Genomic DNA, 24,535 nt, shown 5'->3' with positions numbered 1-24,535 from the left:
GCGGCGCTCCTCGGAGAGCAACCTGGAAGTCTGAGTACCCATCATATTTTGTGCTTTGTTCACTTAGACCACCACTTATTTTACAATGCATTGTATAGTTGGATTCCCAAAGCTATGATAATTTGGCATAAAAATGTGTGCTGTCGCAAAAAGGGTAAAAACCAAAACATTTCGCATAAGAACAACGATCCAGCTGTGTAGGCGCCGCACCTTGTCCGAACCGCGGAAAAAGAAAATATATATGGTAGTTAAAACAAAAAAAAAAAAACAGCAATAAAGCTGCCACTGGCACCATACGAGCCCCCTTCCACACATCTCTGATGGACAAATTGCTCACAAGGCACCTCTTCGTCAGTGTAAACCTTTTTGCCATATGTACTGTTTTGGAAGCTATGACTTTAGGTTTTCACGAATCTCTGGCAAGGGTATATCTTTGTTACTGCTCATCAGCCATGAACAATCATTTTCAAGAGCAGCTATGCTCTGGCCCCCCTTTTGCATTTCACGCGACACTTGCCTCGCAGCTACAACGCATTAGCAATGTCATATTGCTTCAGACTCAAAATTGGTGTTTCATATGTTAGCACACACACACACACACACACACACACACACACACACACACACACACACACACACACACACACACACACACAAAAAAAAAAAGAAACGTTTCCATAGTTGGAAAAAAAAAAATTCTTTTACCCTCTTAGTATCAGCACAAAACAAAATGAAGAGTGTGCTCAGAAAGGAAAGAGAAAACACTGTCCTAAGATTGTGGCCCAGTATTCCAACACAGCGGCACGCACAAATACAGGTGTCTAGTGGACGGGTTTTCAGCGCCAAACTATAATACCTGCACTTTGTGTGTGTATAAATTTCCACAAAAAGAGCCAGCTTCACTACCTCGATCCAGCACTCGTTGCTAGGTCATCTTCCCCCTCGACACTAGTTGGGGAAGGAATCCCTTGCATCATACTTTGCGGTCACATCCGCCCCTGTCTGAGACACTCCTAGCTCAGAAAAGGGGAAAGGAAATGTGTACAAAAAACAGCTTAAAAGAAGCAAAAGTGCAGGCAAATGCTGCACTGTCACATTTGGATGTTTATACACACTTACAGTTAAGTAGCAAAACCCTGAAAAAAGACTTTCAGGGGTACTGTACACTACCATTGTGTAATTCAAGGCAGGTAGGATTAGAAACCTTGCACAGTGGCCACAATTGTTGTGCGCAGCACATTTTCTGCAGCATGCCCACCAGTACAACAACGGACTGGCCATGTCACTTGCCTGCTGCGGCTAAGGTTCGTGTGCTCTGCACTAAAGATGAGCAAAGGTGCTTTCGAACTAGTCATCGCTTATTACCAAAGGTCTAACCTTGTTACCAGTTACCACCAGTGCAATAACTTCAAGCTGAATGTACAACTGGTATCCACAACTACTTTGTCAGTGAAAGTGAGCAAAAAAGTCAGGCGAGAGATGCACATCTTCTGTGCACGCCTCCATGTAGCAATCCCCTCAATGTGTCTCTTTAACAGCTCCAACTTAAAAATATAGATTTGCCCTACAGAAAAAAAAAAAAGGCTGCAAGGGGTTGTGCAACCATAACTATTCCCTTCACAACAACCTCTCGGCCTTACTGTAGGCAATAATTTAGAAGCAGTGCTGGCTTCATAGTGTCGCAGCAGGTCTACGTGACCAACCAGCAAACACACCTCTTCCAATGTGTACTGTCAGTGCTGCGCTTAATTGTCAATTGTTGGCAATTCTTGAAGTAAACCAAAATTCATTTGAATGGATCAAGTAAAACAAAGTGAAGTTCACATCAATGAAGTCCTCTCAAATTTTTCCCTTCACTTATCAGCAAATAATGCACAAGCAATGTGAAGAAAAGCATAAATGAAATACGATATGCAACCATGCCAGATTCTCTTGCACCGTTTTCTACGAAACCAGAGGAAATAGTCCGCAATGCTAGACTTGCATGCGCGGTAAGTAAACAGCATTGTAGGTGCACTCAGTGAATTTGGTGACTGCAGAGTGCATCCCAGTGCAGAGCCACATGATGGGTGCCCACAGAAAAAAGAGACGCACCGCACCGAGTGTTGCAGAGGGGGTAGTCGCCCGTGGAGTACTTACTCACGCAGACACGAAGCCAGTCCCGTAGACCAGCAGCGGCAGCAGTGGCAGAGAGGAGGACACAGACTTGCCTTGCTTATGGCCGGCACGAGCATGGGCATCTCGGGTGAACGGGGACCCCAACGCTTGGCAGCACTGCGCACAGACCGGCGCTCGGGCGAGGGTTCCAGGCAGGGCATCTGCCAGTCGTCTTCCCGGCCAGCACCACCTGCCATGGCGGCACCGCTCTCCTGGGTGCCCCACACGCACAACACGCGCACGGTGGAGGAACAACAGGCCCCATGCCACCACCCGCCTGACCACCACCACCGCCATGCAGCGTCGCTGCTACTCCCTCCTCATGCATGCACACATATAGACATGGGAGCCATCACCACTCATGCTTCCCCTTTCTCCTCTTTCAAAACATGTACAGCAGAGCCATCAAGCATGAATCCCTGTTGCTCAACGCACTTCACCATAGACCGCCTATCAAAAGAAAAAAGCTTTGGCAGTACCAGCCTCCTTAAATTAACTGATAAAATGCACAAGGGAACCACCAACATAAGCCTGATATGGTCGCTTCATTCATACAGCAATACTTAAAACACTTTAGTTGCTCATGTACAGCAAAGTTCAAGGAATTAGTTAAACCTGCGATATATACTCATGTAAGGGCAGCACCTTTTTGCGATTCTGTCGCGGTGTGCCTCTTACTTATACGAGGCCAGAACTTTTCCACTAAAGTTTTCTCACTATAGAACAGCCTAAGTCACACATCACCCTTTTATGCTGCGACACAGGTTTTTATGATAAATCGCCACAACCCCAAGCAATCCTTCGAATAAATATAATGAACTCAAAACATAGACATGACGTGTGCCCAACAATCAACAAGAGTTAATTGCAGACAGCAAAATGGTTTACAAGAGATTGCTTGATCATAGCATTACTCTGCTGGCGAATGTTGTTTGGCCAATGGTTTTTGAGTGGTACTGCATATATGTGACCTGCACACATCAGTGGGGGATGACCTTTGGTCGACCCCCTTTTTCCTCATGCGCCGACGTCGAAGTCCTTGAAGAGATCTATCACACATTCAATTTGCAGTGAGGCTATTGTTCGATGATGAACTGACGACAAGGCAAGATGTTTTATGCGTAACAGTTGGCTGGATTCAAAACACCTCAGTTGTGGCTTCACTGATAGGCATGCTAGGCCTCGTGACACGGGGCTAACAACAAGTTACCGCAATGCATGTATTGCTGATGCCCGAGCCTGGGGGCCAGCATGGTGCTGCAAGAAAATGTGCTACTAGCATAAATGCATCCCCTTCGTGTTTTTGCACAGCGTAATGAACTGTTCATTCAAGTGCAAATGCTGAGCTCTAAAGACAAATTAGCACTGGCACCGTGTGACCGTGGTTTCCAGATCGAGTCTGGCGTGTGGGACGGCAAGTCAGTGGTTGCACCAAGTAATGCAGGCCGTCATCATCTATTAGCTTCCAGCAGAACATGCCATATACCCAAAATTCTTCACAGATAAAAACGTTTTTTTTCTCTCTCTTTTTTTGTTCCCTTCATATTACAGGCCCCCAAATCAGGGGTGTGGCCATTACACAGGCGCAGCCCTTACATGAGTATACAGTTGAACCTTGTTAAGCCGAAGTTGCAGAGCCCCACAATTACTTCGATACGACACGTGTTGACCCTCAGCGAAATTAAACCAAGGAAATTCTACTGTCCTTTATTTATATACCCATTGTTTCATTATGTATCATTTTGTTATACTGAGGTTTGAATGTATACAAAAAAAAAAAAATAACACTTGACTGACAACTGGAAAACAACTTGGAAAGTGTGGCACGTCTTGGAACTACATAGAGGTGGATGGTAATGTGCCTACTGTGAAATATCCCTCTCATACTGGAGTGATAGTTTGAGGAGAGGAAGGCAGCATGAACAATTTCGACAATGATGAACCTGACCCTGCCCCAATTTTTCTTTCTAGTGATATGCCATTTTTAAAGGTACTATATGCAGATATGTGCAGCTTTTCAGGCAGAAATATATTTGTCATTACTATTATTATTATTTATCCCAATAACCCCGAGTTTCATGGCTTTGTTCAAAAATGTAAAAAAAAATCCCTCTATAAGGCGACGCATGTCCTGCTGGCAGCATACCGCATAGTATACTATACAAAGTATGTACGAGTCACAGAGAGCACTCATCTTGACGAACCCATTGGCAATGAACAAACAACGGACAGAGTGAAATAAAGGTCTAGTGGTTGAAATGCAGCATGGCAGTCCCACTGCAATACTATACAAAAAAACTTTTTTTTTTTTTATTTTTTAGTTTCAGGCACAATTACTTCACCGACACGTTGCATAGACACTGGAGGCACAAATGAGCATGCTGCACACAAATGCTCCCGCTACATGTGTTTCTCAAGAGTGGCAGAATGGTGCTCCGTTTTCTTCCACATGCCACTCCGGTAGAATCCTGGCTTTGTTTCGTAAAATCATCAAAAAACTCCATTGTGTATTGTGATTATGGCCAAAAAAGACTGTTTTTGCTAAAGCTGCATTAGCAGCAGTAGGACATTTCTGTGACAGGACGATGAAAGCAGACATGAAATAAAAGATGGCCTCTGATCACATGCAATCACTCATATGCAGTGCTGCAAGTTCATGTGACTGACGTTCATGTAGCTCACGGTATACTAGGCCCGTGCGAATATTTGATAATCTATAATTTCCATTTAATAATCATGTATTCAATATCCAATTCGATTTCAATGTTTAGTATTCGAAACCTCAAAGTATTCGTTTGAAGCGAACGCTTGCAGAACGCTTGCTGGTTTCAACTGAATGCATCTCCTCCAGAATTGCACTGCAGCACATGCACAACCCCGACTCCATGGACATTTCTTAGGCATACGCGCCATGCACCTACATGCCTGTACACATGTAAGAGCGGGCTTACGTGTTCAGCAGATGCTAGCAGGAGCGAGCGCGGCACCCAGATCTAAGCCTGCTGGATCATAGCCGGTACGCCAGAAAAACAAGGCTCCCTCAAGTCGTGTGAGACGCGACCACTAAAAAAAATTCAAGTTTTAGCAATTTTCAGAGCACTAACATTTCTAACCTGCAGCACTTTTGATCAATAACACATTGATCCTGACGCACCCAAAAGCAAGACGCATTTAATTTGTGGATCTCCTAGGCTGGCAAACAATGGTGGAAAAGTTTTATGCAAAGAATGCGGCATTATTTAGTATGCCATTACTGGACTGAATCAGTCAAGAAGTTTCTCTTAAAAGGAGTGCTTCCAAAAGCAAGATACAAGCATGCAGTGCATGTCCAACTATCTCTTAAGGAGGGAAGCTACACTTGAGCACCAATTTTTTCTTATTTCTTGAGATATTTGAATGAAAATTTCAGGGTAGGGTCATAGCACAGCCAGCCACTTGAAGAACTGCCAAGTTTCTTGGAGCTGGATTAACTAGTTTTCAAGTTAGAGGAGTATATCAAAATGGTTTACATAGGTTTCTTAGGACAGACCTGGAGAATTTGCAAAATGCGCTGGCACTGTGAAATTCATTACGGTCATTCTTGGATAGTTACCCCAGGGCTTGACAAAGCCCCTTTTCTGGATTTCTTTGCTGAAATATTTTAGCACAGCCATATAATCAGTATTATTATTTAGATCTGCATTAGCCAAATTTTAATTATAAATTCCAGGCACAATATCTTGAAAAAAAAAAATGAAATTGCCTTGCCCTCAGAAATTTATTGTGGTATGGAATTAAAAAAAAAAAAGGCAAACTCATGAAAATTTGTTAAGTGGTTCCCGAGATACAGCTGTACTAAGCATGCCACATGAGGCAAAAAAGTGATTCTGAGAAAACGGCCTTAGAAGACTGAGAGAATGCCAACTTTTTTGTATGTCGAGATATCTCGATGAAATTTTTAGGATAGCCTCACAGCAGAAAATTTGAATAACTACTTTTTCATAGAACTATGCACGCTGGTTCTAAGTTACAGGAGTATATCATATGGGTCACATGGGTCTATGCCTGGAAAATTTGCAGAATGTGTTGGTATTGTGAAATTAATTGTGGTAATTTCTGGATAGGTATCACAGGGAAAGTCAAGGCCCTTTTTTAATTTTGTTGTTTTCTAAGTTCCATTGTAGCAGATGCTCAGATGCCGAAGTCGCTGACGGCGCAATTCGCCATGTGGACGACCTTCATTTCCATGCACCGAACACGTGTTGCAGACTCACGGCTCGAGGCATTGTGAGCGACCACGCAACGATTGACATGATGCACGAAACCGTTTGGAGGGCACGACGAGAGATCGTAAAGACAGCGGTTGCAACAATGGCGAAAGGTGAAGGGAACGCACGAAGTGCAAAGACAGCCGACAATGAGAGCAAGCCTGTGCACACGACGCGCGGGGGCTGCAGGCGGAGACCATTGTGTCAGCGGGCACAGCAGCCAATAGACGTTTTCGCGGAGCATGTGCTTTTCCCAATCACAGCCTTGAATTCGAGCGAGGAAAACTCGAAAGCCGCCTAGAGGCTCCCAGTCGGAAGCAAGCCATACCTTGACTGTGCTGCCGTCGCCAAGGGTGGCATAAGAAACCGCAAGATCACGAACGGGAAGAAACAGCGCTACTAAGACGGGGTCCCGGGGGTCCAGTCTTAGTAGCAGTTTCTTTTCATTCATGATCATGTAACAACCAGCCCGTATTCGCCCTCTTCTGACAGCGCAAGAATTCACAACCAAAACAAAGCCAAGATGGCGGCGCTTGTTTTCGCGTTTCGCTACCATGGGTACCACGGGAGAGGAATGGCTCGCGCGCAAAGTTTGGGCATTTTCGGCGCTTGCTCACAGCTCCGCAGCTGCCACAGCTTGTTATATACCTAATTACAAGTATTTCTACGACGAGTTCGGCACTGGGGATTACAGAAAGGATAGTTTATAAAACGTACTACCAGAATATACAATCTTCCAAAAATCGACAGTTTCGCGATTTTTCGGTTTTCAGACGTCGCATCCCCAAGAAAGAACAAATTATTGAAATGTCTTTGTAGGAAAAAATAAATGCAATTTAAGCATTTATAGGGAGCTTGCATGAACATCGCCTCCTCTAGAAAGATGCCTGCTGTATGCCTCCTTTCCACCTGAGGTGGTAGCTTGCGATCCTTACGGAGTCCACCGGCAACACGCATTTGCACATGCCTTTTCCGTACAGTCACTGCAACTTAGACACCACACCACCCCAACCCTCTTTGCGGAGATAGGAGCGTATCTGGCGCCATCTCTCAACAACCACCTGCAACTAAAGGCACAGCGACTCCAATGGGTAAGCGAGCGATGCCGCAGGCATCTTTCTAGAGGAGATGATGGCACTAAACACCGAAAGCGCTGTTTTCCTGTACAGTGCAGCAGTCGACCGTGGAGCGGGCCGTGCAAATTGCACCAAAGCGATGGTTTCCTGTGTGATCGTGGGCTGTAACAGCCGAACACATATTAAGGCGGAAAAGGTGAATTTCAGACAAGATGAATGTAGAATCCTGGGAGACCTTATTACTCAATCCCGAAGCAGAAGAGCAATGCAAAGTCATCGGTCTCACCCTGGTCGCCGCCTAGTCCCAAGGGATTCCAGCTAATGATTAGGGGAATGAATGAGGGTTTTGGCTAAAGCCTTCTTCCTCGTCATTCTTGACGGGTGCGAATAAAAGCTATTTCTCTCTCTTTCTCTCTGCACCTTTTTCAAAATACCAAAGGTATGCTTGCATGAATGCGACAAGACCAGGAACGATCCGAATGTCGCAGACAAGAGAGGCTTACACGCATCAGCAGACAATGGCATTCACAGCAGTCCGGACAAATATGAACGGTGTACAGCAGCCCAAACGTTGCACTGGACAATTTGTTTACTTTTTCACAGCCGCGCATCTTGCGATTTAAGTCTGGAGCGGCTCTGCGGTTGCTTTGTTTTCATGTGCTTTTTTATCTGGTGAACAACTGCACTGCATTGAGATAAAACCAAAGTCAGAATGACATTTTTTCCCCAGTTTCGCCAAGCGCTTCACTTTGCGCACACTGTTAGGAAGGCTCGCTTCACAAAATGACTCGTCACATTTTGAGGACGCTTCACTGCATAGTACACACGCTCTAGCATTGCAGTGAAGCATACAGTGCGGTGAAACTGTGGTGAATTTGAAAATTATCTGTGTATTCAGTAATTTTCTAGTATTAAAATTTCCAGATATCAGTTTTTTTAATGTGAATATGAATTGAATAACAAACATATTCGATCCATATTTGAAATTTCAAATACCCGCACACACTTAGAAAATATTTAAATTGGAAATGCACATTGAGGCAGTTAGCATTTTTGTGTGCAAGTAGTATTTCAAATATTCACTTCGAAATTAAGTTACTATATGGTTTAAATTCACTTCAAACTAGAAAGCCCCTATTCGCGCAGGCTTATTGTCCACATTTAGAACAAGTCCTTGCTTTGCGGTTTCTATGGAAAGCACTGAGCCCCTACAATCCCACATCTGTGGAACCAAGTGGACCCCATTTACGCGGCTCCTAACACTTAGTAAAAGTGACTTTTTTCCGAGTTTGGGCTCGAAAAACAAATTCTGCTAGGAGTTCCTGGCACAATCCCTCCTATTAAAAATCATATCTATAGGTTTGATGACTTGGCAGAGTACTAGAAAAACATTATTTTTCTATAGGTCAAAAAGTTTCGCTGCAGATGGCCATCAGGACCAAAACAGATTGATGTACTATACCCTCACCAAAATGATAGCATCATCATTGCGTTTATGGTCTTGCTGACTCTCGGATCAAGATGCTAATGCGAGGATAAAAAGTTAAATTGTTTTCAAACAGAAAGTGAAGGCTAACGAATGTCTACTCCATCCAAACAGTCGCACTTCCATATTTTGTGTTTACAACTAGTAGTGGAAACATCTCTCACTTTCTACAAGAGCTGAAGTTGTTTCGATCTGCCCATGCTGCTGGTTAGTTTATCGTCAATAGGATCAGCCTCTGCTGCATGACGAGTGTGTGGTTAGCAAATCACTAAAGAAAGGGAAGTTAGAATGTTTGGGGCACAATTAATATCAAAGAGCTCCTTCATCCCAGTTTCTTAAATGGTACCACGGTAAAAAAAAAGAATGTGTTAGCAAAGAAACAGCCTATAGCAGAGCATGAGTAGTTTGTACACTGCTAAGTAGAATTTTGGTAATATGAGTCGCACACGGTCACAAAAAAACTGGTATAATCCAGAAATTCGCAAAATGAAAATGAATAAAAACAGTATGAAGAACAAAAGAGGCATTAGAATGGATCAGCACTCGTCCTATGTCTACCTTTCTTCGAGTCCCTAGTCTTCTGCGCGCTGTTCTTTATTCCAATCATGGACGGCTTGCCCTGCAGTGCATGCAGTGTGACCAGACGATCATAATATTATGAGTAATGTTAAGGTTACATGATGGTGCAAACCTCGCGGTGCGTACAGTGTGAAAAAATAATGCAACAAGTGCGACACGAGGCCACGCACCAGCATGAATTGCTCCTTGCGGGTGTGGCGCGACCAGCAATCATGAAATGAACGGTGTATGGAGCATGTACGGCCGCTACTGCAAACTGCTCAGGCAGCGTGGTGCAACTTAGGATCACAACGTTACTGTGTACAGCGTGACGGTGGTGACGTGCGGGCCACGTGCACCCGAAAACTGCTCATGGAATGTACAGTGCAACTGCCGATAGTGGAGTCAATGATGTTCAAGGCTCAAGGCTGCGATAGCGGTTCGAGGATTCATAAAATCCGCAGTGTCGTGGAAATGTGTTCAGAACATGCAAAGTTCATATTAGCCAGGTTTGTATCACCAAGATTTTAATGAATCTTTCTCTTTTTTTCATTCCATGAAAGCGTGCCGTGCTTCCCTCAAATTTGCAGTGCTCTCGGGCTGTTGCCATTGTTCTACATTGCTACGCTCATGCAGGATGCTCTAAATACTATTCAACGGTTTCCCAAAGAAAAAAATCTTCAATAAGATAGGTAGATAAATGTTTGTCATTTTCTTTTTTAAATAGGCCCTGGCCTTTGAGCCGAAATTAACTTGGACTGACTTAGCACCATAACAGAAAAGTATGGCCAGCATAAATGCATGCAGCCTCTTGCCATGATCATACAAAATGTTTCACAAAATAAAATCCGCAAACGAAAAATTACATGCATGACTGGAATCTAAAGACAGGATTATGGGTAGTACGACCTCATTAATCAGGACCTCACAAGACTAGGAGGAATGGTATAGTTATCTGACAGCGAGGTTAACTGCTCCCCTTACCCCCACCTGCCAAAAAAAGAAAAAGGAAACTGCCAAAAATTAGATACTGCAGTGAATCCTTGTAAGAAGGCTCCATCGCACAAACAGCAAGAAGTCCATGATGAGCTCACACGTTTAGTGTGATGGAAGGGCAAAGCGAATGCAGACGAGTGGAATGCAAGCTGGTGGCCTGTTAACAAAAGTTAGGTTTTGATTTTTCAATACAAACGACATCACAGTAGGCACATTACCATGAGGAAGTCCATTGAGTTAAATGAGCAAGCGTAAAAGTACGGACTCTAATCATACTTCAGATGCTCAAACAAAAAGTCCATTACACATATGAGCGCACACCCTGTGGTTCCAAGAATTTGAATGTCCTGCAGAATCCCACACATGCAGGTAGTATGTAAGTATTTCCGGTGTTAAAAGACAGTGGTCAGGGTCTCAAATGCTCAGTGATATTTGTCACATGTTACCTTGAGTGAATGACTTTCCAAGCTATCATCATGGCATAGTGAACAGCACGAAAATGGTTTCTATGCTGTTATTTTCCTTCCTCTCCCCAGTGTACTACTGATTCATAAAGGTGATTGCCAACCAGTAAAATGTATCTGTGCCAAGTCTAGTACATCCTAAGTTATCACAAAAATCCCAGCGCAAAAAAAAATCCTGGAAGCTAGAGAAACGTAAATCAGACAAGACCAGCGATTTGCCGTCAAAAAGCTAATGAAGGCCAAGGGTGAGTGCAAAGTAAGGTGAGGAGGCAGCCACATAAGGACTGCCTAAGGCAACTTTTCATTCACAACTTGACAGCTCGTCAGAAGGCCACCCTACAAGTGCAGCTAGGCACAGTGAGACGCACTCACCTTAACCTGTGAGCCAGGATTTGAGTGCTTTGTCACCAATCCAGTCATTCCTTGGAGATCACTCTTGGCACAACCATCACCACCAGCAGACAGGATGTGCTCAGCAGTTGGTGCCTGGAGACCCTGGGCAGCAGAGGGTTCACACGGAACAGCGGCTACCCTGCTGCAAAGACACCACAAACTACCTGAGGAGCCTCGCCCACAACCCAGCAAGACACAGAAAAAAACAGAGCGGCCAAAGCAACACATCAGAACAAGACTGCTCCTGTTTCGGCCATCACAGGGTACCAAGAAGAGAGGCACTGTGTCGGACTGTCACAGCTCACCGGGTGCGGCTAGCGTATGTGCCGCCTGCATCTGTAACTTGTTGCATAAATGTTGTCTTTTGTACATGTCGCATATCCAGATCATACAAAATGCACATGCATGTCCAGCTCAGATCACTCGGCTCAATCCTCTAATCACACCATACAGAGAGGCCTTGGCCAAAGCCACCCCGCTATAACATTTGTTGCGACAATGTCTCACTGCAGCAAATTCCACTGATCACTTCAGCACAGGTGAAGTAACTTGTTCTTTGGCATCCCTACCTAGCAAGTTCAGAGCAATAACAAATATGCTTCTCCAGAGCAGCCAGTTCAATTTGCACTTTTGATGCTAGAAGGGCAGAAAGCTGGGCCAGTTGGTTGAGATGCTCGGCTGGTAAAGTGCAAAAGAAAATGTGGATGACACAAAAAAAATGTCACGGACAGACACTAACTCCCAACTGAAGTTTATTAGAGAAAAACAAGAATAAGTAGGAAAGCGAATAAAAAACAAACCAAACACAGAACAAACACCCAAACAAAGATGGCAGTCTTCTTCAGACACCCACACAAAAGAATAAAAAACAATTCTAGATTATCCTTGAAACCCCAACAATGCAGCCAAAAATTCAAACCCCCTATTAGCCAAACATGCTGAAGTTTGATTTGCCTATCCCCCCCTCCCCCCCTTTTTTGGACGTATATAAAATGCTTCCATTATCTCGCAAACAATTTGGTCACGATGTCTGAAAAGAACTTCTCCCAAGTAGTAGAGTGCTCTTTTTTCTTCTGTGTCTTTAATTGTACACGTGCGGCATCTGGAGTAGGAAAAATTTAACTTTTGACCGCATCGCTGGGGTTTCAAAGATAATCCAGAGTTGTTCTTTAGATTTTTGTGTGGGTGTCTGAAGAAGATTGCAGCCTTTGTTTGGGTGTTTATTTTCGTATTTGGTTGTTGATTTTTTCATTCGCTTTCTTACCTATTTTAAAGTCTTTCTTGAATAAACTTCAGTTCCGAGCTAGCGCCTGTCCGTATTGCTTTCTTTCTGTCATCCATTTTTCCTTTCGTGCCTTACCAGTTATGCATCTGATGCTAGAAATGGTGCTTATTTGTCTATAGGCTTTGCAAAGCCAGCAAAAGCCACCCTTGCACTCTGCATAAACAGTAGGGCCATAGCTCTTTGTCGGGGCACACATCGCCAACACAATCAGAGTGCTCGCAAGAAATATGCTGTGATTGATCTCCACCCTTATTTTTGAGCATTGGCGGGCTGAGCTACAGTAGCTCACAACCTTGAAGGCCTGCCCCCTTTGAAATAACTATAGGTTTACCTTATTTCAGTAAAGCAGTAGGGTCAAGGTACCACAGCACTGTTGCAGTTGTGTAACATCCGTAGTCTGTGAATAAAAGGTTTCTTTACTTATTGTTTTAGCGCACAACTACTTGAGCCCCCATTTACCAATTCTGCCAATTCTCTCTCAGAAGCCACTGCCAAGTTGGGCAAAACTTTTGGGAAGGGAATTAAACCCACCGGAACAGCGTCCTTTCACCAATATCACCGATGTCTGTCTGCATGTCCAAAGCCAAAGGAGGCGCCAGCATTGGCAACACCCTTGAGACAAGAATCGAACTCATTGAGACCCTTGGATCTCGAGTCAGACATGCTACCCATTTGCCACGCATGCACGCTCGTAAGACTTGGTTAAAGTGACGTTTTATGCTGTCCCACACAGCGTACCTGTTGTGCATGTCCATGTTTCGATGTTTTTCAAAAACTTTTCTTGAAAGTCTCACGCGCCACTTTGGTGGCTATGCAAAGGCTGTTGTGAAGCTACCTTTATGAGAGCCATTGAATGTTGACAATGGTTTTCTGAGTGTGTCAGCTGCTCTTTCACGAAATGCGGTGCATTAGGGCTGTGTGCCGAGAGTGAGTAAGTGCAACCCGAGACTGGAGTGCCAGCGCACCCAATTCATATTTGGCCAAGCCACGCCAAACTGGCCACTATTTTTTCTGTTCCCGAGTGAAAATATGCTTCAAAGCACATTTCATCGATTTATTTTAAGACAACTGTAAAGACAACTGTTGAGATGGGCATTCCCGGAGCGCAGTGTAAATTTCCTCATCATGTGCTGCTGCTCTTACTACGACTAGCAACAGAGGATGGCCAGAGGCAACTCGATCAGCAGTGGTGACCAACACGTTGCAGGCGTTGTTACGCTGAGCGACACTGCTTTATGCCAGCACACATGGGAACAGAACATGAGTGCCATATGAAGTTAGGTGGACGGTTCTATATGCATGGAATCCGCATCTCTACAGCACACAGTGACTCACCCAAGATTCTGGCGCAATGAGATGGCTACAGGAGTATGGCACGATGTGAGCCCAAATAAGGCCGGGTGACAGGCCTCGGCGTGCTTCCACAGGCGCCAGCCAGAGGCGCATGAAAAGCTGCTGTGCGGAGGCGAGCACACTAGCGCTGGCTGCATCGCCCAGCCCCTCCTGGGCGCCTTCCCCTGCTCTGCTGTCTCTGGCCTGCACACTGCAACAAAGCTGGCACTGAAAAACTTCCAGCTCAAATGCTTCTTTTAAATACACTTCACTGGTCACTAGGCAAAATGCTGTACCAAAGGATTAGAAAATTACTCATGGTTCCCGAATTTGCATTTGAACACTGCCTTTTCAAAAAATCCTTTGGTTAATGATCAAAAGTTTTGGGCCTGCCCAAACATCCAAGCCATCGATACAATTGTACCTCAATTTCTGAATTGCAGTTCTCAATTACATTTTCGGACAAATTTCTTGAGCTGCACTTGACGACTACTGTTTTCATCCCAGCACTAGGTTTTGCATGTTATGTTTCGATGTTATGAACTGAATTTTTTATTATTTTCCAGCTGGTATGTTAAAGAACCTCATGTGGTCAAAATTTCCGGATACCTCCAATAAAGCATCCCTTCATGGCCTGAGTTGCTTTGGGACGTTAAAATCTACAAACCACCAATCAATACTCCAAACAGGGGCCCGTAAGGTATTTTGAATAAAATATAAATAAACTCGATCAGTAAAATAATTTTACTTCTTTTCGTAAGCCATAGAAAAAAAAACAAAAACAGACTTATCTTGACACTCAACTTAGTCCTGCATTAATGACATGTCTGTTCTCTCACTCTCTATCACAGACTGCTGTTGGCAAACATAGATGGTACCTTTCAAGGCTTTTATAAGATCTTGAATAACACTAACCACCATTTATCAAACTAATAGTCAAACATAAATATTACAAATCATTAACGCCAGTCAACAGTTTTTTATTTAATAACTACTAATACCATTGCTTCCACCGTTCTTGCACACGGCAACACCCAGGAAGCATTTGTTAGAAAAGTCTTCGTATTAGTAACACCTCCTTATAAACCAGAATTAGATTGTATTCGCAAGACTTTAAAGGACCTGTTAGTTTTCTAGTTTATATAAATAGCATCCCCGCTTCCACAGAACACAATATGCACCAAAAACTTCAGAGGTTCCATTCTCTTTCCAATTTGTGCAAACAGAATTCCCATTCCAACAGAACATAATATGCATTACTTCTAGTGCAAATGAAACACCCAAAGAAACTAAAGCCTTCCCTACTAAAGCCTTGCAGCTTCTTTATAAAATTCAAGACTTTGACAATGTACAAGATTCCAATGTTTCATGGGAAATTCCTCTCGGCTAGTGACTATACCACTAACCGTGGTATCCCGCTTGATGACGCTCTGCTACAATAATGCTGAACTGCCAAACATGAACAATAGAAGTAAATACCAAGAGCGATTGTAATGCTCGTTTTTTTGCACTAATGCAGGGTTCATGCTGATTTTCAGCCACAAAATTCAAGGATTTTCAAGGACTTCAAAGGACCCAAGACTATTTTTTTCAAGCAAACCATTTTTTTTTTTTAAGAAATGTTTCTTACATCTCAAGTATCTAACATTGATTGCACAAGAGACTTCTCACAAGACCAAAGAAGCTAATTTCCTCTACATTAGTTCAACATTTCATGAAAGTCTGGCCTTTTTTTAAAGTTCAGCACTGATGCTCACAATCTCCTTTGCCTTTTCTTTAGCAGTCTTCCTATAACTGTTTGACTTAACAATTCATATTTAGCTTCTGCGTTGTTGGCATTGGTGTCTGCAGAAGCATTCAACTCTGCAAGAGCCGCTTCCAATCTCTTTTTTCCTAAAATCTTCGACTTCGACAGCTTCTCCGAGACATCTCTTTTTATTCTGCTACTTTGCACTTCCATCTTCCTGCTTCTTTTTAGCTTCCAGAAAAGCACGGTAATACTGTCTTGCAGAAGCCACGGACATTCTCAACTCTTCTGAAATGTTCACGTTAGTTATGCCACGTGCTCTTTCCACAGCATCGCATGCTATCCATTGGGATATATAAGAAACACCTTTCATATTTTTCATGACAGCTTGCGATTCACACTGAACCCTCGCTCCACTTGCCTGCCCATAACTGAGAATAAGCAATAGTTTATGAACTCTCCAGAGCTCCCTGTAGCATGAAGTTATAATTGTAATAAAAATTGTCCAAACTATGTGAAGTTCTGTTGAAAAGTATTAGCTTGTGCTTGTGATCCAGCAGAATATCTGTAATATTCTGAAATTGTAGTGTCCCTCTGCATTTCTGTTAGCCTCTTTGCAGCTATCAATGCATCCAAAGCTCTTTTAAAGCCCTCTTTGCTCTTTGCAGGCTTTGAGCACATCTACCTTTGGTCTAGCGAGGTAAGGCCTGGAACTAGAGAAGACTGCAGTGGGGTTTTGTCTAGTATTTTTTTCGTTACTGCCAAGAGGAACTGCTTGCTTAAATGTGAACCCCTTAAATGTGAACGCCTCCTTCGAGCTCAACTTGCAGCTTTTCAGAACCTTTTCTGCTCTGTGGCCAATATCAACCTTCTTGAGTGAAGTGTGGTTTCTTGGATGCTCTACAGCCATCTTAAAAATGCTTATTATCCCTGTAGACGAACACAGAACTAAGGCCTTGACAAAATTCCGCAAGAGCTTTTTAACTGCACAGATAAGGTCTACGCCAAAAAGGATACCAATGACTTGTCTGTTTGGTATAACAGAAGAAAATGCTGCAAGACCATGGCTAAATTTAATGCAAAGTTGAGCTCTGTTGGCACAAGTGGCTCTCGACAGCATGTTAATATGTTTTGAAATGCCACACATTTTGGAAGATTCACTTCTTTCTTCACTGCTGCCTGCACATACTTATTGATGTCTGACCAAAGACACAGCCTGGCATACCACAGCTGTAACTGCAATGTGACTGCAACATTCTCGATCCATTGGTGGGCAACAAATATGCAGGGGGAACAGGGTCTGTCCAGTAACAAGAACAAAGTCTCCCCTACGTGCTGAAGAATTGTGAAAAAGCATGCACAGACTAGAGAGCAAGGTGCCCAGCTCCCATCTACGTCCAAGAAGTATTCGACCTCTGCTGCACGTATGGAGGAAACTTTCCTATGTGGCAGCACAGCTGTTGGCAATGCTGAAGTCTATATAATTTTACTTTTTTTGCAGTGGGCAGAAAATTTTATGGAATGGCTTTAGGTGAAGCCTGCGCTGCTCTTGCAGAGCGACAAACGCATGCTTGCTGTGTGCTGGTGAACCACTTGCGTCGCTACTGTGTAAGCTCCCCACGCTTATGGCGCACTGGGTGCCATGCCTGAACTACATTTGCACTGTCTCCTTTCACTTCACACCAAAACCATGCTCTTGGAGTAGGTTACCAGGCTACGGTAGTCATGTGTGCCGTCGAGCAATGACATGGGACTTTGTCTGCTTCGAATTGCACCCACACTAACACACACCCGCATTGACACACCCACACAAAACACCTGCTGCCTCATGGTGGTCTTCCAGTAAAGTCATCTGCAACAAGATAACTTGTGAAAACAGAAAATTTAAAGGATACTAGCATTTTTCTGTGACCATCTACCCCATCACACCAAAATTCAAGGGTTTTCAAGGGCCACACGAAAATTCCAGGACTCTCAAGGCCCTTGAAAACACTTCATCCAAATTCAAGGGTTTCAAGGACCCGCATGAACTAATGTCACTTTTGGCTACATGGATTGCATTACACTGAGTAATAATACACTACAGACTGTACTTATTAAGCCGCATATATTTAAGAACATCTGCAATGACTAGCTACTGAAATGTATTTGTATCCACATAACAATGAACTCAAGTTTTGAACTTAACATTAACGCTGGCACCTGCGACACATGTTGCTTGCCTTTCCATCGAACACAACTTTTCCCAGCACTCATTTTTGTGTGGCTAAATTTTTACAAACTCTTTACAACATCACAATTTAAATATCAGAGCTTAAGAAAAGATCAAGTTTCCCCTCACTAGTATAAAAAAGGACCTCATCGCTAAAAAGATATCTGTCGCTGCAAAGGGCTGATTTGCACTGAAAATTACTGCATTAGGCAAAGTCTGCTTTAAAGCATATGAGTGTGCCTTTACCATTATCTACCGACAGCTAAAGCACAACTTTCTACTCAAACTCTTTTCATATCTAGTGATCAACAAAATTTACATATAAAAATGCAATACTAATTCATTTTGTCATTTAATTTTCTGCCCATTTATCCGGTAAATGAAATGGCCCTACAGCAGACAATGTAGTGACTGTAATTTGTCATTATCATGCAATAACTTAAATATAGCTATATATACCAGCGTAATAATCGGAGATAACAGTATAAAATCACATGGGCAAAGGAACAAAATCAGCTGGATACACTCTATGACTGGTGTTGGAGAGGCATATAAGCACTCTACTGATTCCTCTTAGAATCTTGGAAGCAAAGAGTGCTGGTACATATACATTCAGACTGGTTATGTCAAGCTGTGCATCTGAATGTGTGCCATGTTGACATATTCAAGCCTTCCAGCCGATAAAACTAGCTTACAGCTAGGACGAGTTTTTGTAACTTTTACTCCCTGGTCCATGTCTCTTTACACACAATTTTGTCATCATATGTCAAGTGCTAACTCACCCTGTTTTACGCTTTAATTGCATTTTTCTTTGATACTAATGCTGTTCACATAACTGTCTTTAGCAACCTTGCACTTTCCTCTTCAACACACTTGCAAACGAGAGCAATAAAGAGTGTGACGATGACCAAGTAAACAATCTTAAAAAACATTTTGGCATTGTTCTCTGCACATTTTTTCACCCCAATTTATCACTGTCTAAAAGTATATTTATTAGCTACTAATAACACCGTTTTCTCAGCACTCTGGTCAAAGCAAAGTAGGCCTTTACTTGAGCAAGCCTTACATATACAAAAAAATTAACTGTATCCAAAAAATTTATTTCAGTAGGCCGACAAAATAACTTAACCAGCTGCCCTGTAATATAGTTGTGTTAGCCCAATTCTACAACATTTTGCTTCAATGCTCACACTGTCTACAAGTGTCCTAGACACTCTAGAAGTGCCACTGGTTTCATACATACTCCAATTTGTCTACATTGCATATTTTGGCAAGATTTGTTTGCTTTAAGTGCATCAGCATCCATGATCAATCCATTCACTGCAAAGTATAGTATTGCAGTGAATTGGCTGAATATGAAGGTGTAGTCGGGGCATACTGTATTTAGCAGTAATTCTAAGCAAGACATCACGAACGGCTTTCAAACAGTTTGCCAGTGATACTGTGACAATCTATTAAATCCTATTGCATTGACATTTCCTTGGAAAGTGAGTTCACTTTTTCAACAACGCCCAGCTTTAGCTCTGGCATGCAAGGCTCTGATCCAAGCCCAATGCATACAATGTTACAGAAACAAGATGAAATGGCACCTGCCTGCGTTATAACTATCCAGGCACACTACATTTTTAAACAACATTGCTAGTAGAAATTCAGTAGAGTGCATACAGAGTTTCACTAACACATGGTTTCTTCAGCAAAATATATCAGTTCAGATAAACTAGAAAACAATCATGGTTGATGGCATGGTAGTAGTGATAATCACAAATAAAGTGGAAAATCAAACATCCATGGTTCAAGAAATATATGGCTACGATCACTCCAACCAAATATCACTGTCGTGCGGAAACAACCCAGGACAGCCAACCACAATGCAACACCTTAAGTCAATGTCCTTGTCACAAATGATGAGAAAGAAACTTCATTTCCATTGGCATTCATGGCCTTATGTCCCAAACTCAAAATGAGGCCTATGCCAACAACACTGCTTATGTCCTCCTGAATTTAAAAGATGCCACCGCAGCTTCTGTACGTGAATAGTAATATTCAGAAGTTAACTGACCTTTTTTGTTGCAACAATGATCCTATTATGAGAAAGTGATGCCCTACATCAAAAATAGTGACAGCTAACCCTACTACCTAAATATTATGCCAAGAAGTTCAATCCCAATTCCTCTAAACATGTTGTTACTGAAGCGCACGAAAATGCTTCCTTGTAAACACACATTAAAAATCCAACTAAAATCTCTTGGCAGTCATGAAAATAACTGCAAATGGCAAACACTGTGGTAGGCTACAAGTATATGAAGCTGGATTAATTTGTCTATGGCCAAAACAATGCACAGGTCAGCATGAGTTAGAAGACACACTTCATGTCGACCTTTCTTCTCACTGTCCCAACTTTAATGCCTTCATTGTTTGTATAATGTGTAGGACAAACTAGAAGCATTGTCATCTACAATGAGAAAGTGAAATAAACATGCATGCAGCAAGGACATGCACCTCGTTCACGGTTTGTAATTATGTGGCTCAATTTTGTCACTGGTCAACCAGCAAAGGAACAATGTGTTCCACGTTTAACACAGAGTGCACGTTGTAACCCGAATTGCAGCTATGGCACTCCTTGTTTACCCTCACGCTGTCTTTTTTTACCCGCGATACGGATGCGACGCGACCGCGAAGAAAACGAGAATGCACCAATCTGTCTACTAGTTTGCGCTAGCAAAAGCAAAAACGGAAGAAATAGAAGAATCGACGTGTTCTCAAATCGCTTGTTGGTATGATAACTGGAGCGCCTCCAGAGTTTGAGGCAATGTCCCTGGCATATCGCGTCCGAAAATCACGACCACATCGCATTCACTGGCGAGGCGACACGATCAAGTCCAGTACTGTGCTTTGTGCACAGAAATCCAACGGCAGTGGCAGTCACTGACACTTCGAACGCTCTGCTCAAGGAGGTCCTTGAGTGCACATCCTTGCCACGTGCAGTCTTCGTCATGGTCCCCGCTAACCCTGACGTGTACGTGGGCCACTGAACAGCTACGGCTGAGCCTTATGGAACGTCATGCAACACTGCCAGCTGCACGATGGTGTTTGATGCTCTTAGGTACTCGGGACGGCAACGCCATAAGAATGAAGGTCTCTGTCATGTGGTCCGAGAAGCATGGCGGAAACGCCAGCGGGCATGCGGACCACGGCCATTGAGCACATCCCGAAATATATCTGATATCTACAAACATCCACACTGTAAAGCCTCAAGTCTACAGATAAAATTCGCTGTCAACTAGCATCTGAAACGTGCAGAAAGCAATGGTGGGTACAAAGCCCTACATCTAGTTCAAAGAACTGGTACAACAGTATGCGGAATGGCCGCGGAACGTAGATATTTCAGCACTGGGCCTTTGGCCAGGTGAAAACTGCGCTAAACGGCAGCCTTTTAATACTACGCTGATCATTACTTTGGAAAACACACCAAAACGCATATTGCGTTCGTAAACGGCACACAAAACTGGAAGAAAGGTTATGCCTGATGAGCAAACATCGCCGATGCACGGCAAGACATTCGCTCACATCAGTAATTGTGTACAATGCACAATGGAAATAAATCGATAAACTGTTGCCGTTATGCGCACGCTAAAGTGAAACGTCAAACGACAAGGCGATCTAGTATAAATAACGGCCTTCACATACCGAGACTGACGGTTTGATGAGATCCGATATCCAACAGTAGGCGCGACGCGCGAACGCAAAACACGACGACGGCAACACACTATTAGGCCTAGCGACGAGATCGGCCGCCGGCCGCTCCTGCGGTGGCTTGGGTTGCAACCTGGACCGTTTCACAATTCATGATCACTCTGGTACCTATCCCAAAGTTAAAACGTTACATTCACGAGGTCCCTCATGCAAAGGCGCCACCCACGTAAGCTTCAACAACTCGCACACGACTCCGCTGTGCGTACACCACGGCATGCCAGCTCGCGCACCGCGGGCACACGCGCGAAGCATGGGCGACCCCCACCCCCCGAAGCTCCGCATGGCCTGCCAGACTTGCGGAGGTCTACGCTTCTGCAACCGACGCCTTACAGCCGCAGTGTGAGCTGCTATAATAAACTTTATTTGCTGGCTATTCTTCCCCAGATATATTTTTGTTCATTATTTCTTTGTCATGGCTGGGAGCGCACCGAGCATGTGCTCGCAGTGCTCGCAGCTCGCGTGCGAAGTGCCGTTGCTGTGTGCATTAATGTCCTCGTGTGGGTCAGTGACCACAACCTGTATATCCAAATAATCACACATATATTTTAGCGTCAGAATAATGACTCATTCCTGTGTTTTCCGCGCAATAAGGATGTTAACCGACCCGCGGTACGCTTATGCATGCATACATGCTCGCTAGTTGGAAGCAGAGCTGAATTAAATAACCGATAAAGATACACGCTCATATTCCAAAATCAGACTATATAAAGCTGGTGTTGGAACCCCCATATATAGTTACATATGTGTCATCCACTACAGTCAAGGTCGAACAATTTTAACGTATAGCTGTCCACGACGCGCGCGTGCGTGTGATCGCGTGGTGCGGATTCGTTGCGAGCTAAAACTGCTAAAACTTAGAGAAGTTATAACGGTGCGTGCCAGACAATTTATACTGTGTTTACTCACGCTTATAACAGTCGATCGTATCGTGAATGCATGCACCTAAGCAATACACAGCACCACGCGTGCAGCTCGCATACGATCGCGTGCAGGGGACAACGTGCAGGGGAAAATTTAATTATGCAACTATCACAGAAAAACTGTCACAAACCTGTCTGTTCAGTCCCAGTCCTATTGGTTGATATGTCCGTCGGTCAAGGACCAGTTGACAGGTATATATCATATGACAATTTTCATCAGGAGACCGCGGTCACGTACCCATATGTAGGAACGGAGCTAAGTGACAGGATCGAGGTGGTGGTGGTTAGGACTTTGGATTATTTACAGGGAGGGGAGGGCACATGTTATGATCGACCTAAAACTCATGGCGACACTTTAGTGCCCAGGGGAATGGGGAAGGTAGGAAGGGGAGGTATTGGCAGCTCTTCGTTGCGTACAGACACCAAATATTTCTCTTTCCAAGAGTGGTCGAAGCTTGCGCTGCCATAACGGGTGCGTACGTGCTCGTAGCACAGGGAAGAGCTAAGGATTATCTCTCCCAATTCCGCACCAGAGCCCCAGTCGATCGTGAAATTTGGTCCAAGGAAAGTACAGCGCGTTGCCGTTACTACAGCTTTCACGTTTGCCTAGGCCCCTTTCACGTACCTAGGTGACGTGACGCTGCTAAATTTATCGCAGTTTTAGCATCGCCCTACCGTACGGCAACTATATCTATAGAGCCGGACATGCAAGGCATAATTATGCTAGCTAATGTGTATTAATGGGACATCAAATCAAGCATCATGACGACGTAGATCGTGTTTTAAACCTGTATGGCGACTGGGCGGACCACAATGCAAAGCAGCTGTATGGGCAGTAAAACAAAGTTAAAACGTGCACGCCTCTGACGGCACATTTTCTTGGGGTGTACTTTTTGCATGTCGGCGACAAGACGCACAGCTCGACACCCCCGCCCCCAGCTGTGCTCGCGAAAAGCAACGTTCATCAAGGTATATATACGCACTACCACAGTGCGCGTCCTCAAATGCGGGCTATCGAACCTATGCGAAACAAACAACCGCCATTCAAGCGCGGCCCCCGGCCAGCAGGTCGACGCCGGTGCTGACAGACGCGCCATATACGCCAGCGGACGTCTGGTACACATTAAAAGCACTATAACGTGCTAAGCGCGTCAGCGTACAAGTTAAAGCAATCGATGTTTGGACAGACCCCTTTCTCGACGCTGCCATATTGCGCAACTATAAGAGTTTCGTTTCGCATTTTTCAGAAGAACAGATAGACCAGCCCATGGGCGCAGGGCAGTCTACGGTCATAGCAGATGCCCTGTCCTGGCCTGCAGCCTCGCATACGCTGCCGTACAGAACGTTCGGCAAACAAGAATCTTCCATCAACGTATGTTGGCTGAAAGTTAACTGCATTCACTAGGTAACGATGCTTCGAACGCTGAAATCTTACCACAGTTTAGTCTCCGTATAAACCTTTCACACGTTCTTCACTTCAGGACCACACCAGGCAGCGCGCACCCCTTTCTGCGTTCAACTGCGAACGACGAATGCGAGCACACGCAACTCCCTTGACGCCATTTTCCTGCAAAATGGCGCCCGTTGACCCTGCCTCTTTCAAACGCTGTGATTCGGATCGTTTCAGGCAAACCACGTGGTTAAGCCTATCACAGGCGCGAAGCTTACAAAAAATAAAAAAGGCAGCGCGTAAAAGGTTGTCCCACAGCAAACCGCAATTGATGACTGAACCAGTAACTAGTGAAAAACATTTAATTCGAACAACAAAGCTGTACGGCTCTTGTGCCAGGAATGTAGGACGCTGCCGATGAGACGCCTTTGTGAAGCCGCGGATTGCATCGAAAGAGTGCATCCGAAGGCTGCTCGCTCTAGTAGCCAAATTGAAAGTTTTATTTATGCTCGTTGCCCT

The 24,535-nt window shown here is 44.0% G+C and overlaps 1 protein-coding gene across 11 annotated transcripts in view; it reads right to left on the bottom strand.

Annotated features, from left to right (window-relative positions):
* The window catches only part of LOC146190948 (uncharacterized), a 98,941-nt gene extending 74,752 nt beyond the window's left edge, over nucleotides 1–24,189 (bottom strand). For 3 of the 11 annotated variants that reach the window (XM_084601338.1, XM_084601342.1, XM_084601347.1), the window contains exons 1-4: nucleotides 21,641–22,054; nucleotides 13,998–14,205; nucleotides 11,357–11,519; nucleotides 2,211–2,369 (exon numbers count right to left, since the gene is read on the bottom strand). In XM_084601338.1, coding sequence (XP_084457464.1) covers nucleotides 2,211–2,369; nucleotides 11,357–11,519; nucleotides 13,998–14,152 — 477 coding nt within the window. In that variant the 5' untranslated portion in view covers nucleotides 14,153–14,205; nucleotides 21,641–22,054. Of the gene's footprint in view, nucleotides 1–2,210; nucleotides 2,370–11,356; nucleotides 11,520–13,997; nucleotides 14,206–21,640; nucleotides 22,056–24,061 lie in introns of those variants that run through there. The other 8 variants (XM_084601343.1, XM_084601348.1, XM_084601339.1 and 5 more) reach the window with 7 other exon arrangements.
* Nucleotides 24,190–24,535: the final 346 nt, after the last annotated feature.

The sequence above is a fragment of the Amblyomma maculatum genome, chromosome 4 (assembly GCF_055883805.1).
Source record: "Amblyomma maculatum isolate TAMU_Amacu chromosome 4, ASM5588380v1, whole genome shotgun sequence".
NCBI lineage: Eukaryota > Metazoa > Arthropoda > Arachnida > Ixodida > Ixodidae > Amblyomma > Amblyomma maculatum.
This window is presented reverse-complemented; position numbering and strand designations above follow the sequence as displayed.